Genomic DNA, 16,958 nt, shown 5'->3' with positions numbered 1-16,958 from the left:
AGAGATGACATGAATCACCTTCAGTCATGCAGCAGGTTGGCAACATCTCAAGGGCAAGCAGAAAGGTTTCTCTACTCCCAGCCCAGTGTGTTACCTGTTTGATGATGCTGTACCTTCATCCCTTGGATGAGAGATGCAAGGCAGAGGCACAGGGGTGGCACTGCCTGCACAGTGAGATGCCTGCCTGAAAGAGCTGGGGCCAGTTTTGTTATCAGAACTCTGGCAGGTGCCTTTATGCCAGGGAGGGATTTTGCACTGGTCCCATTTCCCAGCTGCATCAGCCGCTGAATTCTTCAGGCTGTTCCCTAAGTTGAGCGAGGGAAGCAGCCAAATGACCACTGAGTGGAAGATGCCACAATATTCAGCTCAAAAAGACTCCACTACCAATCAGCCTGCTCCCCTCAGTATTGCAAGGGTGCCGCAGTAAGCTTGGTAAAGATTTACTCCCTGGGGATCTCCTAAGTGAGACCTTGAGTAGCTGATCTTTGCTGGCACTACTGGGATTTTGAAACTCAACTTTTGGTCCCCAGCCACATTGTGCCAAGGGAACCATGCACAATAGTTTTGTCCTAGCCTGGAAATTCAAAGCATAGTAACCTTTGGAAAATGGATTATCCATGTTCCCTGTGCAAACCCAGGTTCCACTTCATCTTCTCCCCAGCCTCTCTCAAGCCACCTCCGACCACTCCTCCTGCTCCTCTGCCTGCAGCTTCTTGCCCTGGGTGAGCAAATAGCTGCAAGCAGCAGGACTCTGCTATTTTGGCCACTGACTCAGTGTTCCTCTGAGAATACTGTCTGTGGTAGTCTCCTGCCTCACTCGAGGAGTGCTTTTAATCATACACAGTTTATGCAGTTCATTAGTGCAAACCAGACTGGTTCCTTCCCCACTGTGGGCATTATGGGATTCTTCCATTTTCTGAATTCATAGCAGCTGCCAAGCAGCCAGCCAGCTAACAGGGGCAAAACTGCAACTCTCTTGGGCCGGCAGCAGCAATTTTCACTGCTCTAAACATAATCTATAGTGTTAAAAAAGAGAGACCCCTTTGCAACCTGAGATAAGAGTGGGGCTTTCAGATATGCTATGTCAAATTAATTGAGGGGTACACAACTGACAATAGCAAAGTTGTTGGCTATGCTGGACTCACTCTTGCTTTCAGAACGAGATAGAAAGCAGAGAGAGTGACTGAGCATGATGCTCAGGCTGCCCACTTTGCTAGAACCTCGCAGAGTCTCTCTCCTCAGGGCCAGCTCCAGCCCTGCCGCGCAGAAGTGGGAACCAAATTCCCGCGCCAGCGCCGATGTGGAACTATTGGCAGGTCTAAAGCTTGCAGGGAAAGGAGAGCGGGGCGCAGGGAGGTGCCGACCCAGGCGGCTCCGCTTAGCCGGAGCTGCCGCCGCGCGGATCGTGCCCGCATCGCCTGCCCCGGCCAGCCGCACTGGGAACTGCCCTTTGGGAAACCAATAATCCTGAAAGCAAGAGGTGGGGAAAGTTACATTTATACCTGGTTATGGCTTTTTAACAGGAAATAATGAAACAGCTCGTAATTGAAGTTCCTGGTGTTTCAATAAGTGGCAAAAGTCAATCTCTTTGCAGATCAGAATTTCCTGTTCTTTTGTTTTTACTGGATGATTTTTAAGCAAAAACTTAAATGTTTGCTGCATTTTTGGGTTCGTTTTATTTTTACTTTGCTTTGTTTTTCCAACTTTTCTATGTTAACTGCAAAACCATGAAATAACGGTTTAGCTTACTGCTTGAGGGATAAATCTGAGGAACAGTAAATTCAGCCCAGAATATTCGTAGTGAGAAAAGAATTAAGGCTGCCTCCTGGCAACACACCCTGATGAATGCCTCTGAAAACCATAAACCCTGCTTTAAAAAAAAAACGAATCAAAAAAATCAGTGAGTGCTTTTACAGCTATTCTCCCAGGAAAAACTGAGCTCCCTCAGGGATTGCTCTGACTCAGGGGTTTGAAGACATGCTGCAACTTGGCTCCTCTCCCACACTGCCTCTTGGAGTTTCACAGTCTAAAGAAAAAGAATAAAGATAATCTTAAAAGCCCTCTTTTGTTTGTAAAACTGCTGCTCCTCCAAAGTAATGAATTAATGCAGCAGTGTGTGTTTAGCTCTGACAAAAGCCTGGAACAACAGCTCAGAAAGCCATACTGTTTGGCTGGGTAAAGCACTTAGATGGCTGTCTAATGATATTTCAACTGCCAACACAGCTAATGTCATTACTTACAAAGCACACGAGAAGACACGTTTCATATTTCTTTCTGGGTGTGCCAAAGGGGTGGTAGCCCATCAGGGATGCTGGGCAGAAAGAGGACAGGCAGAACAGAGCTGCCTCTCAGCCCTAGATGAGGGCAACCTGGGCAAGGTGGGCTGTGGTGGGAGAGCTGCCTCATGGCATCACCCCCACGCTGGGTGACAGCTCAGCACCCACCAACCCGTGGCTCAGTTGCATGTCTGGGCTGTGTCAGCATTTCACAGCCAGGCATGGCAGGAGGCAGTGGCGGCAAAGCTGCAGGTGGTGTGAGCACAGATTAGTCCTAAGATCACCCTGAGGCCTGATGTCTCTTTAGGAGAAGAACCTATTGCTATTGCACAGCACAATGAAAGCAGCCAGGCTGTGGCCTCTAGCCTCTCACCACTATGCAAAATGATAATGAATATTCACTGTAATTCTCCTTTGAATGAGATCTTGATATCCTACAATTACTCCAAGATACCTTTTTTAATCAGCAGGATGTTCAAAGGGCACTTCCTAAAAACCCTCTCCTTGATTTCCAATACTCTTTTTTTCTCGTTGCTCTCTAGCATTTTTCAATGGGCTGTTCAGGACATTTTATAGGGCCATCCAGTCCTCAGGCCTGACTTGCAGAACCCCTAAAGCTGACCTTTCTCACCTCCTCTCCCTCTACCTTGCTTCCACCTCTGGAAATGAGGGAGAGAAGGATGCTCCAGCCCCTTTGAAGTGAACCCTATCAACTCCAGAGAAAGTATGTATTACTTTATTGACAAAGATGACAGAAAAGTCCTTAAAAAAACAGCCCAAAGCTGGGCTCGATTTTTTCTGATCTCAGCTGTTATTAGAGCGATAGAACATGTGCTCAGTTAGCAAAGATGTGTGCAGAAGCATATGCAAAGCCTGCCAGGCTGCAAGCCACCAGCTAGAAGTCCATGCTCTGCATTGAGCCAAAGTAATGGAAAGTATCAGAAACAGCATGGTTTCATGTGACTGTGGCATTTGGATTCAAATCAATGCAAGGTTCAGAGGGCGCCAAGCAGTGTGAAATGAGACTAATCTCAGAGACAGAACAAAGATGTTTTATATAACTTCATACAGATTCAGAGCAAGAAGGAAGGACAGAGAGCTGCTGAGCTTCATGGATGGCACTTCAGTCCACATAACATCTACTCTTAACTCTTTGCAAATGTAAGGAGAATGATAAAGGGACCTAGACAGAGCCAGTCATGTCCCAGGATAAAAAGCACAAAAATGAAATATTCTAGCTTAAACCAGTCCCTTAGAGAAGGTCAGATGACACTGAAGGCACTCAGCCAGCAGGCAACAAGCACTGGAGAAGTGGGATCAGTCAGGTCAAAGGCTACAGATAAAACTTCCAATGCTGAACTGGTGACAGGACATGAGGTTTAATGGCAACAGGATTATGAAAGATTTAATCAGGTTGCTGTCCTTTGAATAACCAACTTTAAATCTGGAATGACCAGACTCTACCTGATGTTAATGGGGAAGGAATTACATAAGTGTGACTCAGAAAAAGCACATGCCAGATGCAGAACAGTGGGGGCTGAAAGTCAGAGCTGTAGCATTATGCTAAGCAAGGAAGTAAAGGAGAAGTGGAAATCATAGTTTCCTACATCAGGCCTTTTCAATTCTCTTTATGTCACCTTCTACTCCATGAATTATGCTGGAAAGTGAATAAGAGTCTCTCTCAGAGTAAAAGCAGTTCAAACCACAGAAAACTAATCAGATTTTCTGCCTTCTTGAAGAAAGTAAGAAGATCCAAGGAAGTCTGACCCGGTAGCAGACAGAAGTTACTCTGTTCCTATCAGCAGTAAGTGTGCCTGAGGCACTGCTCTTGGCAGACGATGCTCACCCTCCTCCAGAGCCAGAGCTCCTACAGCACAATGCCCACCTGGGCCCCTCTGTTGGTGTCATGGAATGACCAGTGTGGCTAGGCAGGAGGGCAATGCCTGAAGGCATCTGCAATTGCTCTGGTGCTCACACTCCCTGGGTGCTTTGGAACCATGACTGAAGATGATGGATAAAATTCCTGGTGTTTCAGGAACAGGCATTTTCCCTGGAAGGAAACAGTGTTCATCTTTGAAATATGTTGCCAGCCTGTGCATTCATGCTGATCTGCTGTCACCTTGAAATCTTGCCTGGTGATGTGGCTCATAGAGAGATCTCTGCAGTCCACAGAAGCCTGATGCTGTCCAGAGGTGCCCTACTGGCAACTAATTGCATTCAATCTGACACCTCTCTCTTGGCTGATAGTGCTTTCACAAGCTGCAGGCACTCACTGACTTCACAGACCAAGGACAGACCTGCACTATCACCCCTGCTGGGAGAGGGCCAGTGGGCTGGAAACCTACAGTTCCCCAGACAGTGTAATCCTAGAGGAAGGACTTTTTTACTCAGGGCTGTGTTGTAGTGCTTAAGTGTCACAATATGTCTGCTGCAACAGTGTGCCAAATGAAAATGTACACAGCCTGGTGTCACAGCCTCTCATCGTCTCTGCTCATCTGCTGTTCCAGGGAGTGTTAAAATATACCCTGCTTTTACTCAGTGGACCAGGACACCTAAGGAGCAAAGGTGTTCTAGGTCAGTGGCTCAAATCCTGCCTGTCACTCTCCTGAGCAAGTAGGAACTTGTTGCTGGTGTCTGTCCATAATAGAGTATCACAGGACCTGTGTTGCACTTTCCTCCCACCCTGTGTAGCTGCTGAAACCAGCAAGTGGCAGCAATAACCAGAGTCATCTTAGGTGAGACATGCACTCTCACTGCTTTCAAAAGGGGATTTCATGGTAAAAGAACAAAACTGCTTAAAGTCCTTGTAAAATTCTTGAGTGGGGTAAATACATAAGTCACATGTATGTTTGTTTGTTTCTGCCCTTCCAGACTTGAGAGCCTCAGAGATGAGCCCACGATTCTCAATATGTGATGGGCAAGGTATCGTATTTTCCTGAGAACTGAGACATTTTATAAGCATTTTCTGCTCATTCCTCTTTTTTCCACCTGCCTTCACCAGACACCATCTCTCCTGGACACGTTTAGTGCCATCACACCAGGGCAGAGATTTCAGAGACATGAAGATTCCCTGAAGTATCATGACATGAAGCAGCAGGGCAAGGAGAGGGAAAGGCTGTCCTTGCCCTCTGAGAGCAAGACTACAGCATGAAAACATTCCTCATTGCACACCAGAGCGTTTGCACAGGAGAGAAACTGCATGAATTCCCCTGCAGCAGGACAAGTACCCATAGAGCTCAGCCCACGTTTCTGTATACAACTGAACTCTAAAAAGAAATCCCTGAAGTGATACATGGTCACTCTGCTTGGGATGTAGCAGATGTGGGGGCAGCATGTCTAGGATGCTGAACATCTCCTTCCCCTGTCAGCATGTTACTCTGGTGTATGAGAACATGCCTTGGCCCACACATAGGTGTTGTTGATAAATTAAGATCCTGGTTTTGTCACTGGCTGAATGTGGGGTGTTGGGTACTTTACATCCCTGGGCTTGTGTTGGCACTTAAACACCTTTCACCTGCCTTATCCCTTTGGCTGGGTCCCTCGCAATTGACTATATGCATTTCATAGCTGGGCATCTACCCTAAGCTAGTCCATGAGGGTCTGTCTACAGGAAAATGGAAAACACAGTCATCTCCTACTGGATCTTATGGATGAGTATGCAGTGAGTCACTTTCTGTTTCTGAAGGTTCAGATCATCTCACTGACTGCAGAAAAAGTCAGAGGTGAGTACCTTGAACTCTGTTCTGCAAGTCTAAAGTTTGATCAAATGATGGCCACGTTTGGAGCACCAGGCCTGCCTCTTCTCACACATTTGGACAATGGGAATTTGGTCTCAGCAGGGAGCTTTCAGATATCAACAATGGATGCAATTATGGTGAATAAACGTGGGAATATATGCTCCGAAAAAGAAGGCTTTCCTCACAGCACTGCTGTGAAAAATAGCAGAACAGAAAGGAACTAATTCTGTTTCACCTAATTGCTCTCCATAAATCATCTCCTGGCAGCAAGCTTGACTGGTCCACCAAAGGGCCAATAAAAGCAAAGGGAGGCTGAGCGCTATTTGTACTCAGGGCTGTGTTTTGTATTACAGGAACTGTAATTTGTTCCAAGAGGGTGGCATCTCTTCCCTTTCCAAGCAGAGAGGAATATCCATGTCTCTTTGGCTCTGAGCATCATTCCGTCAGAGCATCATCCATGGTGCACTGTCTGGCATCCTCTCCAGCACGGTGTTTTACTGTCTGATGTGAGATATGATGCTGCAGGTAAAAGATGGATAGCAGAAGAATCACAGAATTATTTAGGTGGGAAAAGACTTCTAAGATCATGGAGTCCAACCACTAACCCAGCACTGCCAAGTCCATCACTAAACCATGTCCCTAAGCACTGCATCTACATGTATTTTAAATACCTCCGGGGATGGTGACAACAGCACTTCCCTTGGCAGCTTGTTCCAATGCTTGACAACATTTTCCATGAAGAAATTTTTCCTTATATCTATTATAAACCCCCCTGGTGCAACATGAGGCCATTTCTTGATGTTCTGTTGCTGGTTACTTGGGAGAAGGGGGCAACCCCCTTTTCCTGTGTTTGCCCAGAACACATCCTGCTCCAAGCCTTCCTTCTAACTTTCAACACCTGTCCTGTGCGCACACAGCCTTTGCCCTGCACCCAGAATCCTGCCAGCAGAGCAGCCGTGCCCATGACCACCTCTCAGCCCTGCTGTCCCACCTGCATGTCATCAACAGGGACAATACCTGCCCACTAAGGCAACCTTCTCACCAGTAAGGCCAGGATGCTCTACCACCTGTGAGAAACAGGCAAACTCACACTGTTGGCTACACCTCACCATGGGGCTCTGGTTTCTCTTTCAAGGCTCACTGGCACCACACAATTCAAGGGCTCTGGCTGGGTGCTGCATAGCTTGAAGCCATTCCTGCCCTGGTGACAACCTCTCACCCAACCTGTGCCGGGTGGGGAGTAGTGCCAAGCCCCATGCACACCCTTCCTCGCCAGGCAGGCACGGTGGCTCAGCCCTGGGGAGGACTGGGCGCCTGCTGGCCGCTCCCACTCCACTCCCAGGGTGGCTGGGACCAGCTGCTTTCCCTCACTGTTTGCTTTCAGGGTGTTTGCTCTATGCAGAGCAGCTAGGAGGTCAGTCTCATACTGCAGTTCAAGGAGGTGCAACGGAGGAGCACTGGAGGATACTGCCAGCTCCCCCACCACACAATCCTTTCCTCCTCCTTTTCCTTCACAAGGCACTTGAGGTATTTTTGCTCCCCTCTCTTCTTCCTCCTGTTTTCCCTCTCATAACATCCCCATCACCAGCTAAGCCGTGGCTCCTTGGGCTCTCTCTGGCAGGTAGGAGGGAGACATGCCCTACCTGTACCAGGACTCAAAGCCGAGGCCACCTGCACAGCCTGGGTCTGCACGTACCACCCACAGCTCAGGGAAGGGCTACGAGGAGCTGAAGCAGGAGTGCCTGCACAAGGGGATCCTCTTCGAGGATTCTGACTTCCCCGCCTGCAACTCCTCTCTCTTCTTCAGTGAAAACCCACCCATTCCCTTCATCTGGAAGAGGCCTGGGGTGAGTATGCCACTGTGTTCTCTTCTTCCATCCTGCCAAAGTTCAGGCACCACTGTGTTACGGGATCGCATCAAGCGCATGGAGTGTTCAGGGAGATGTGGAGATGAAGTGTGAGGGGACCCTTTCCCACCTCAGGGGCAGTAGCACAGGGTTGAGATGTCCCCCACAAAGAGCTCGAGCTGCAGGATGAGAGGGCTGGAAGGCTTCACCCCATTTTTCAGATGTAGCTCATTATATAGACACACTTATACATGTGTATTTATATGCATGCATAAACAACTCATAATCAGCCTTCTCTCTTACATTTTTTGCTAAACAAAACATGAAAATCAGAAGACATGCAAGGAATTAAGGGTAAAATACATTATGATGATGTTCTAACTATGGAAAACTGAGTGTTGTTAATGTAGGAAATTCATAATTAAGGTTAAACTTAAAAAATTCAGAGCTTTTAACTTTCAGAGTATGAGAGTCTTATGTGCTCACTTCCATCAGGAAACACTGAGAGATTACGAATACATGCCATGGTTACTGAGCCATTCAGCAGTAGCCAAGGGCTCGATGAGTATCTCTTAATGCATCTTGCATAACAGTCATTAATAACACAGTGAGAGCCTGAAGCTTTGCTAGTCACATGCTCTCAGTGCTAGTTTGCTATGCTAGATCACAAACCCAGCATCACTCCGGGTTCTTTCTCCTCACTTCACTCTGTAACTAATAACCATAGATAATTTGTGGCAACATTTAATTTCTTTGCTAATGACTGATGTTTATTCTCTTTTTCTTCATAGTCTGAAAGCTTCTTTCTTAGTAGAAAACTTTCCTTTGGTGACACTGATACCAAGGGAGAAAAAGAACAAAATAAGCTTAAGGAAGTGTTTAAATTTTGGCTTATCTTAATCCACAGTGATAGGCATTCAAATGCCTCAGTATCTGTTAGTAAATATAGCACCACTACAGAGCAGAATTAAAGGTATTACTCCTGGACAATTTCAGTTAGGAAAAAAAATAGCAAGTGCAGCCCCCACAGGCACTGCTGCCTGCCTTGCCTGTCTGTGCTCCAAAAACCAGGGGGGCTGCTGGACTCCCCCCAGCGCAGGTGAGGGCTGTGAGGCTGAGATGTTTTTGGGTGTGGTGACTCTGGAGTGCTCTGGGGCATCAAAGATGCAAGTGCCTGCGACACTAAATCATAAAGAACGTGTTTCATCCAGGCGGATGTTAAGTGCTAGTTTGTCTTATTTTTTATTTATTTGAGGCTTCACAATAGTTAAACTCTTCTCCCAGGCAATCAGCAGTAGGACAAGAGGGCACAGATTCAAGCTCTGCCAGAGGAGGTTTAGGTTGGATATTAGGAAGAGATTTTTTACAGAGGGAGTTTTCAGGCATTAGAATGGGCTGTCTGGGGTGGATTCACTACCCCTGGAGGGTTTCAAGACGAGACTGGATGTGGCGCTTAGTGCCATGGTCTAATAACAATGGTAGGGTTGGACTCGATGGTCTTTGAGGTCTTTTCCAACCTCTGGTTCACACTCCAGTTATGGTGCTTTGGAACCATAACTGAAGATGATGGGTAAAATTCCTAGTGTTTCAGGAACAAGTAAAATGTGACCAGGAGTGGTTGAGAGTTTGCATGCCTTTGTACGTGGTACACAGGGGCAGTGGAGGATGGTCTGTCTTCTTCTGCATGCTGGACTGGAAACATTTCCAGGATGAGTAACAGCATCTGTGTTTACACTCCATTTCCCACCACGCATTTTAGTGAGATGCACAGTGAGAAACAAAGCTCAGGGGAGGCTGAAAGGATGTGTAAGGACAAGGTATTAGTTATGCTCTTCTCTGGCTCCTCAGCATTTAAGCTAAATCAGTTTCACCTCTATTATCCATCAGGAGCAGCAGCAATAGAGGCACTGTTTCCATTACGATGTAACATGTTTTACTCAGCAAGTGGGACATAGGCCTGGAGTATGTGCCAGGTTAGTTGCCACAGCTCAGCTGGTGAAGCTGTGGTGCTGGAGAGGATGACCACAAGAGCATGGCCTCTGTGTAGGGTATCTGTGTTCAATCTGCTTTTCACAGGGACTAGTTTTTACTGCCTCTTCTACCAGTATTTTACAGTACCTTGAAGTGTAACACAATGCATGTGGGTAATTGCAGGGGCAAATACTGTACATCTTCAGATTTCCAATCTGTTTGATCCTTAGTAATGAGAGTAGGGAAGGCTTTCTCGTTATTTTGACATACATATATCTGCATGTATATATGTTTGTATGCAGCATAAACAAGACCCTCAGCTAGACCTAACCTGTAAATCTCCCACTGCAATCAGTGAGCTGCATGGATCCGCACTACATGAATATCTGACTTCCTGCATAAATCTTAAGTGCTATAAGATTCAGGAAAATATTTTGTTTAGCAATCCCTTTTCATTACATATTAAACCTTTGAAACTGTATCTTATAAAATTTTAGAACAATCTGAAGAACAGAAACCCTTTTCACATATTTCCCCTTTTCCTTTTTTCCTTCTTACTTTCTAGCTAAATTCAACTGCTGGGATGGATTCAACAGCTCAGTAGTTGGACATATAAATTGAAGACTAAAAAAAAACAACCCCAAAAAGGAAAGACAATTGGGTTTTACCAATGTCAAATGAGTTTATGGTCTAGAGGAGGAAGTAAGAAAGAAATACTCCTCACACAGGCAACCAGTATGATAAGTACTGTATGCTGGAACCAGGCAGAGAAATGTAATCACAGAAACCACCTAAACAGCTTCACCCTCAGCCTGGTTTTGGTCTTTATGCACCCCCTCTACCAATGTGAGACAGATGCAGGGGATGCAATTTGTTTTCTTCTGAGTTTAAAGAAACACAGCTTTGATGTAACAGGTGCCACAGGTCACCTTGTTTTATCTCTCTGAGGACTGAACATCCCTACTTCTAGGCAATATCCTTGTACAGGTGAATCCTTGAGTCACTGTAATCTGTGTATGAATGCAAGAACTTTTTGAACATTGAATGTTATTGTTACATATATGATACAGTCAATATTATTCAATAATGAATATTATTTTTGCAACATGCACTCAAAAACTGTAGAGTGTGTTCTTTTGTGTAGCAGAGAATGTGGCACAGGCCCAGTCAAAATCTTTTCAATTCCTTTTATTGATTGTTTAAAAATTATTTCTGTTTGCATTAGACATAAAAGATTGAAAATATTTTTCCATATGTCAGTTGCAGAGATGTGTAATAAGCAACGAGTCATGAATCTGATGTTTAGCCTCATGTTAATGAGAAGGTTTTTTATCTTGCCCTTGTTAGCAGATAGAATTTCTCGGTAACAGCTAAATACATTACTTGTGATGAGAGTTATGTTTCCTGGGAACAATGGTGCTAAAACAAGGTGTGTTGTTGAAGATCAGCTACTCTGTCAGCCACTGTTATATCAATGTCTAAAGGCAATGAGCTGTGGTTTTTATTGTTCATGACCAGTTCCAACAAAACTAAGTGTATTTAACAAGCAGGCGGGCCAGGTAAGGAGGAGCTACTATTTGGTTTCCCTTTGCTTCATGCTCCTGGGACATGATGTTCTGTGGTACCTCCTTCACAGGGCACCTGTGGCTGAAACACAACCTGTCCACCACCTCCTCCCCAGCAAAGACAAACACAAAATATGCAAACCAGCTTCCTCCTGGTTGTGTCTGCACAGTGAGCTTTGTGGGAGCAGTGCTGGATCACTGGGGAGAGTGTCCTGGCTCTGGCAGTGACCAGTAGCCGATGCTTCAGCAATAGCTGCAGGAAACTGAACAAAGCTATCAACTTTCTGCCCTATGGCCTGACAAAAAGAGATGATACAAACTAAAAGCAACAGTTTCCTTCTAGGTAAATGCAGGGATTAAATGACTGGATGTGTTCTTCTATATCCCAAACCCCCATCCCCCTTTAGTTTGTTTTATTTGCTGCTTAGGCAGAAGGGTCTGCTTCATGCCATAGGGTCTGCAATAACTTACCAGGGCAGACTGATTAACTACAGGCATATTCCTCAGTGATTCTCTCCTCTCACCTTTTCTATTCAGTTCAATCAATTAAATTCAATGTACAGTTCATGCAAAAAGGGAGAGGAGAATTCCTGCCACATTTATTTGTTTATCACTGTAATTTTTCTCTCCAGCCATGGTGCCAGTAATTGAAGTAAAACAGTCAAATGAATGTTTGAGAATTGCTTTAAAAGCCACCATGAGCACCGGTCCCTCTGACCTCCGAGCACAGAAGTGTGGGTAGTGTTAGCTTCTCCTAAAAATTAACCTGGCTAAAGTCTGCCTTTGTTGTCTGCTTATTTGAGGAACAAATTTTATCATGATTGTCAGACACTATATGTTCCAGGTATTATGTGCTAGCAAATAAAAGACTTAATAATTAGGTTAAAAGTTAATTGCCAATTTTAGTTTTTCCAGCTATTGGAGCAAAGCAAACAAACAAAAAGCCCTGTCAGTCAGGGTTGCAGCCTAACATCAAGCTTCTGGACTAGTTTGTGCTATGATATTTTAACAATTGCCTACAGACGAATAAAGAATGACACCCTTTCATTAGCAGCCAACTAATTATGAACAATATGAGGATACTTGATTTTTTAATTGTGCTGCACTGTAATTAATTAGCAAGAATTCCCCATCTAGTTCTTTGTGGTGGCTACACTACTACAGTATAATATAGCTCAGGGTTTGTCAGCACTGGTGCAAGTCTGGGCTCAGAGTGATGGTGGTACTTTCCTGGCATGTTCTAAGTAATTTCTGTCTCTGTTACAGGACATTGTCAAAGACCCCAAGTTTATCCTTGGAGGAGCCACAAGAACTGACATTTGCCAAGGGGATCTTGGTGAGTTATTCCCTCTGGGTGGTTGCGTTTACGACTACACACTGTATCCTCACACATGAGAGGATGTTGTCTCTCCTGAACCGGTGGGAACGGTGAAGCTGGAGGTACTGCCCATGCTCACCTGGCTCGCAGCTAACTCTCTCCAGTCTGTGCCAGGAATCATCTTGGTGCAGTGGGATTCAAGGTCAGGGAAGGATCTCCACTCAAGGGTACTGTGTGCCCAAGGGAATCTTTTGTCTACCAGCACCTCCAGACTGAAGCACAGTCTGCCCTAGCTGGCCAGGAGCACCCTTTCTGGTGACACATGGACTGTCTTTTAGATTTCAAGAGGAGTGGCAGCTAACTGCTGTAACATTTTATCTGGCCCCTTTTTCTTCTCTTGAGGGAAAAAAATGAGGTTGTTTCCCCCTTCTCAATTCACAGGTGACTGCTGGCTATTAGCAGCCATAGCTTCTCTCACACTGAATGAAAAAATGCTAGCAAGAGTGGTGCCACTGGATCAAAATTTTGGGCCAGGTTATGCTGGAATATTTCACTTCCAGGTAAGATGAACATCTTGCACTGCCAGAACACATTTCAGTCATTACATGTCATGGTCTATTTTTCAGTGGGGTTGCTATATACTACAGAGGAAACATTTTAAAAATACATGTTGCTGAGCTTACACTGTTGTTTGTGTTTTGAGAAACAACCTAGAGGGCTACATCAGCCTCCCACAGGCACATGTGCAGCCACTCCTGCTCTGTGAAGAGATACAAGGCTTTAGAAATCATTTCATATTTTCCTGGGCACACAGACCTCACTTAGGATATAAGTCCTTGAAGGAGTTGAACTGGGATCTGTAATACCTGTGTGTCTTAAATGTGTCTTGAATCATGTGGTGAATACTTGTATAGCTACGTGAGCTGGAAGGAGCTACAGTACAGGTCTACATTTTCAGTCTTAGTCCTTTCTTAAGATAGACTACCCTTCCTAGAGGGCAGCCTAGCATGATAGAGTGAGAATGGATGATTTACACATCTTCTAATCAAGCCTATGGTTGCCACCAACTTACAATTAGAAATACTGGGACACCAGAACGCTATGCTCAGGAAATGGCATGCTGTCAGCAAACATGTGCCCCATCCTTTCTAAACAGTTTTGGCAGCACAACGAGTGGCTGGATGTCGTGATTGATGACAGACTACCAACCTTCAAAGATCGGCTCGTTTTCCTGCACTCAGCTGAACTCAATGAATTTTGGAGTGCCTTACTAGAGAAAGCCTATGCCAAGTAAGTCACATTGCACATACATAATCTGCTATTTGTGCATACATTATTCACAACTTGTTCATATGTTATTCACAAGTCTCATGAATAGCTTCTAGATAGTATTTATTTATTTTGGGAGGAAGGTGGTTAGCATTTGATGCTGCTCTTGCCAACCTGACAACTGGCACTAAAGAAAGAAAAGCCCTAGGCTTTAAGGATATGGAGAAAAGCATTAATTAAAAATGCAAATAAAAAAGGAAAGCAGAATGATCCCAATGCTCCTCTCATATATCCTGGGTACATTCTGAGGTACTTATTTTGACTTCAGTGCCATTGCTATGATTTTACATATATGTCAGAAAGCTCTCAAACATGGATCTCTTCAAGGTTTTGAAAGCAGTTCTCACCATCATCATCTGTTTTCCAGGCTGAATGGCAGCTATGAGGCTCTGAAAGGTGGCAGTACGATAGAAGCCATGGAGGATTTCACTGGGGGTATAGGAGAAACATATGATGTTAAGGCAGCTCCTGACAATTTCTATGAAATCCTAGAAAAAGCCCTGAAAAGATGCTCAATGGTGGGCTGCTCTATTGATGTAAGTAAGAAGCAGGGTCTGAATTTCTCAGTTTAGTTTTGTGGTTTCTGCATTAAACCCACTACTTTTTCAAGACTGGTTAAATTAATCAAAAGTAGATGCATATGCTCTTAACTCTGCAGACTATGAACTGGTATATATGTAATATCAATGTAGTCCTTAGTACAGTTGTTCAAAAGAAGAAAAATTCAGGACTTTTCAGCAGGTGATGGCCTGTGTATTTAAGGCAATAATGATGTGAGTATGAGTACTCAATGAGAGAGGACTTCATTTCCTGACTTATTTGGTCACTTAGCATTAAAGTTTGCTGTAGTTTTTTTTGAGGACTTACTCGTTCCAGAGACTACACAACTGGTTTTTTTCTCAGCACTAAATTCTGTAATAACATTGGTCTTGATTTCCCCCAAGTCCTCACAATTTTCAGGATCAGTGTGTTTGTTTGTAAACAGAGTCTGGGTCTTAGGGTGTGTCAGATTTATCCCTCCAGTAACTAAAACCTCCAGCCAAGGTTGCTGGTGGGTAGTACCTGCATGGGTTACTTAAACTGCTTGGCCAGTGTGTCAGACCCAGGGTAAAAAGAGCTGTGTATGTGTCCTTGGCTTTGTGGTGAAAATTGCCTGAGCTGCAAAACAGCCAGAGTGAAAGAGGCTCTGTTCCTTGCTGACTGTGCTCAGCAAGAAAGGCAGCACAGAAACAAAAGTGTGCCAGGGTTCTCCACCAGAATGAGCAGCTGGAGAAAATGGTTTCAGAGCAAATTAATATTCCTACCAAGCACAAAATGTTTCATTTCCCTTTCAGACACTTGTAGAAAAGGCAAAAGGAGTGCCCAGGCTGGGGGAGAAGGAGACAGGCTTTCATTTGCTCTCTGCCCAAAAGCCTCATCATTGAACATTTGGCCAGGCTGAGGGAGGCCTGTTGTCTCAAACCCATCGCCTGCCTAACTGAAAGGAGGGTTTTTCCACAAGCTCTCTTTTTTATTCAAGACTGTGGCCTCAGTTCTGGGGTTCAATGTTTTCTGATTTGAGCTTCACTTTTTCTGTGCTGCTTGCAAAGACTAATTAAATATTTATTGAAATAGAGTGTGATATTGGCTGATGGCACCTTTCACTAACATCACTGTCCATCAATATCTTTTTTACAATAAATGAGACCATATCAACACCTGATCTCAGCCTGAGAGCACCTTTTCCCATTCCTTAGCTGACACAAACTACATTTAAATGGAAGTTAAGATTGAGATCCTGGAAATCTAGATGATGCTGAAACAAAATTACAGGAAAAGAGAAGGAATTCCACCCTGGAACCACTTTATTTTTGTTCTGAGTGAATGATGCTTTAAGAAACCCATAACTTTCCTAAAAGAGCACCACTGTCAACACTGAGCAGACAGACAACTTCCCTGTTCATCACGCTGATTAGCCACTGACCTCCCAGCTGGCACTTGGAAGGGACCTGGTGGCACCACATGTGATCTCACTCTGAAGAGAGAGATTCACTTTTTTTTCCCCTGTATTTCAGACCAGCAGTGCTGCAGAATCAGAAGCTCGAACCCCTTTTGGCCTTATAAAGGGCCATGCTTACTCGGTGACTGGCATCGACGAGGTATGTTCAGCAGTAGGGGACAAGGAGAGACCTGGGGAAAAGATAAAGAACTGTGTTCTCAGGTGGCAGGGGGAGTTATCCTGGCAAAGTTATCCAAATTCTCTCCACCTTTCCCTTCCACATCTCCTGTAACAGTCTACATATTTTTGCCTAGCTGATAACACCAGCTTGCCCAGCCTCCACACACTGGAGATGTTTTGCACCCTAGCTACTGACACTTGATCACAGAATCATAGAATCATAGTATGTTAAGGGGTTGGAATGGACCTTATAGCTCATCTAGTCCCACCCCCCCCTGCCATGGGCAGAGACACCTCCTCACTAGATCAGGTTGCTCAAGACCTCATCCAGCCTGGCTTTGAACGCTGCCAGAGTTGGGGCTTCTACTACCTCCCTGGACCTTTGCCAGTGTCTTACCACCCACACAGGAAAAAACATTTTCCTAATATCTAGCCTAAATTTCCCCTCCCTCAATTTGAATCCATTACCCCTTGTCCTTGAATCCATTACCTCTGTGCCTGGAAAGATAATGGAGCAGATTCTCCTGGAAGCTATGCTTAGGCGTGAAAAGTAAAGAGGTGATTGGTAATAACCAACATGTCTTTACCAGGGGCAAGTCATACCTGATGAATTTGGTGGCCTTCTATGATGGAGCCACAGAATTTGTAGATAGGGGCAGAGCAACTGATACCCTGGACTTCTGCAAGGCGTTTGACACTGTCCCACATGACATCCTTCTCTCTAAATTTCATGGGTGGACCCCTTGGTGGATAAAGA

General features: G+C 44.9%; 1 protein-coding gene across 1 annotated transcript; it reads left to right on the top strand.

Moving 5' to 3' along the window:
• Window positions 1-7,647: 7,647 nt before the first annotated feature.
• On the top strand, window positions 7,648-16,181 carry LOC103803256 (calpain-9-like; the record flags this gene model as incomplete). Its single annotated transcript, XM_009075802.1, has 6 exons — window positions 7,648-7,860; window positions 12,663-12,732; window positions 13,156-13,274; window positions 13,871-14,004; window positions 14,411-14,579; window positions 16,098-16,181. Coding segments are annotated over exons 1-6 (789 nt in total), but the record flags the coding sequence as incomplete, so codon positions are not given.
• Window positions 16,182-16,958: the final 777 nt, after the last annotated feature.

This window comes from Acanthisitta chloris, unplaced genomic scaffold (genome assembly GCF_000695815.1).
Source record: "Acanthisitta chloris isolate BGI_N310 unplaced genomic scaffold, ASM69581v1 scaffold5540, whole genome shotgun sequence".
In the NCBI taxonomy this organism is placed as follows: domain Eukaryota; kingdom Metazoa; phylum Chordata; class Aves; order Passeriformes; family Acanthisittidae; genus Acanthisitta; species Acanthisitta chloris.
This window is presented reverse-complemented; position numbering and strand designations above follow the sequence as displayed.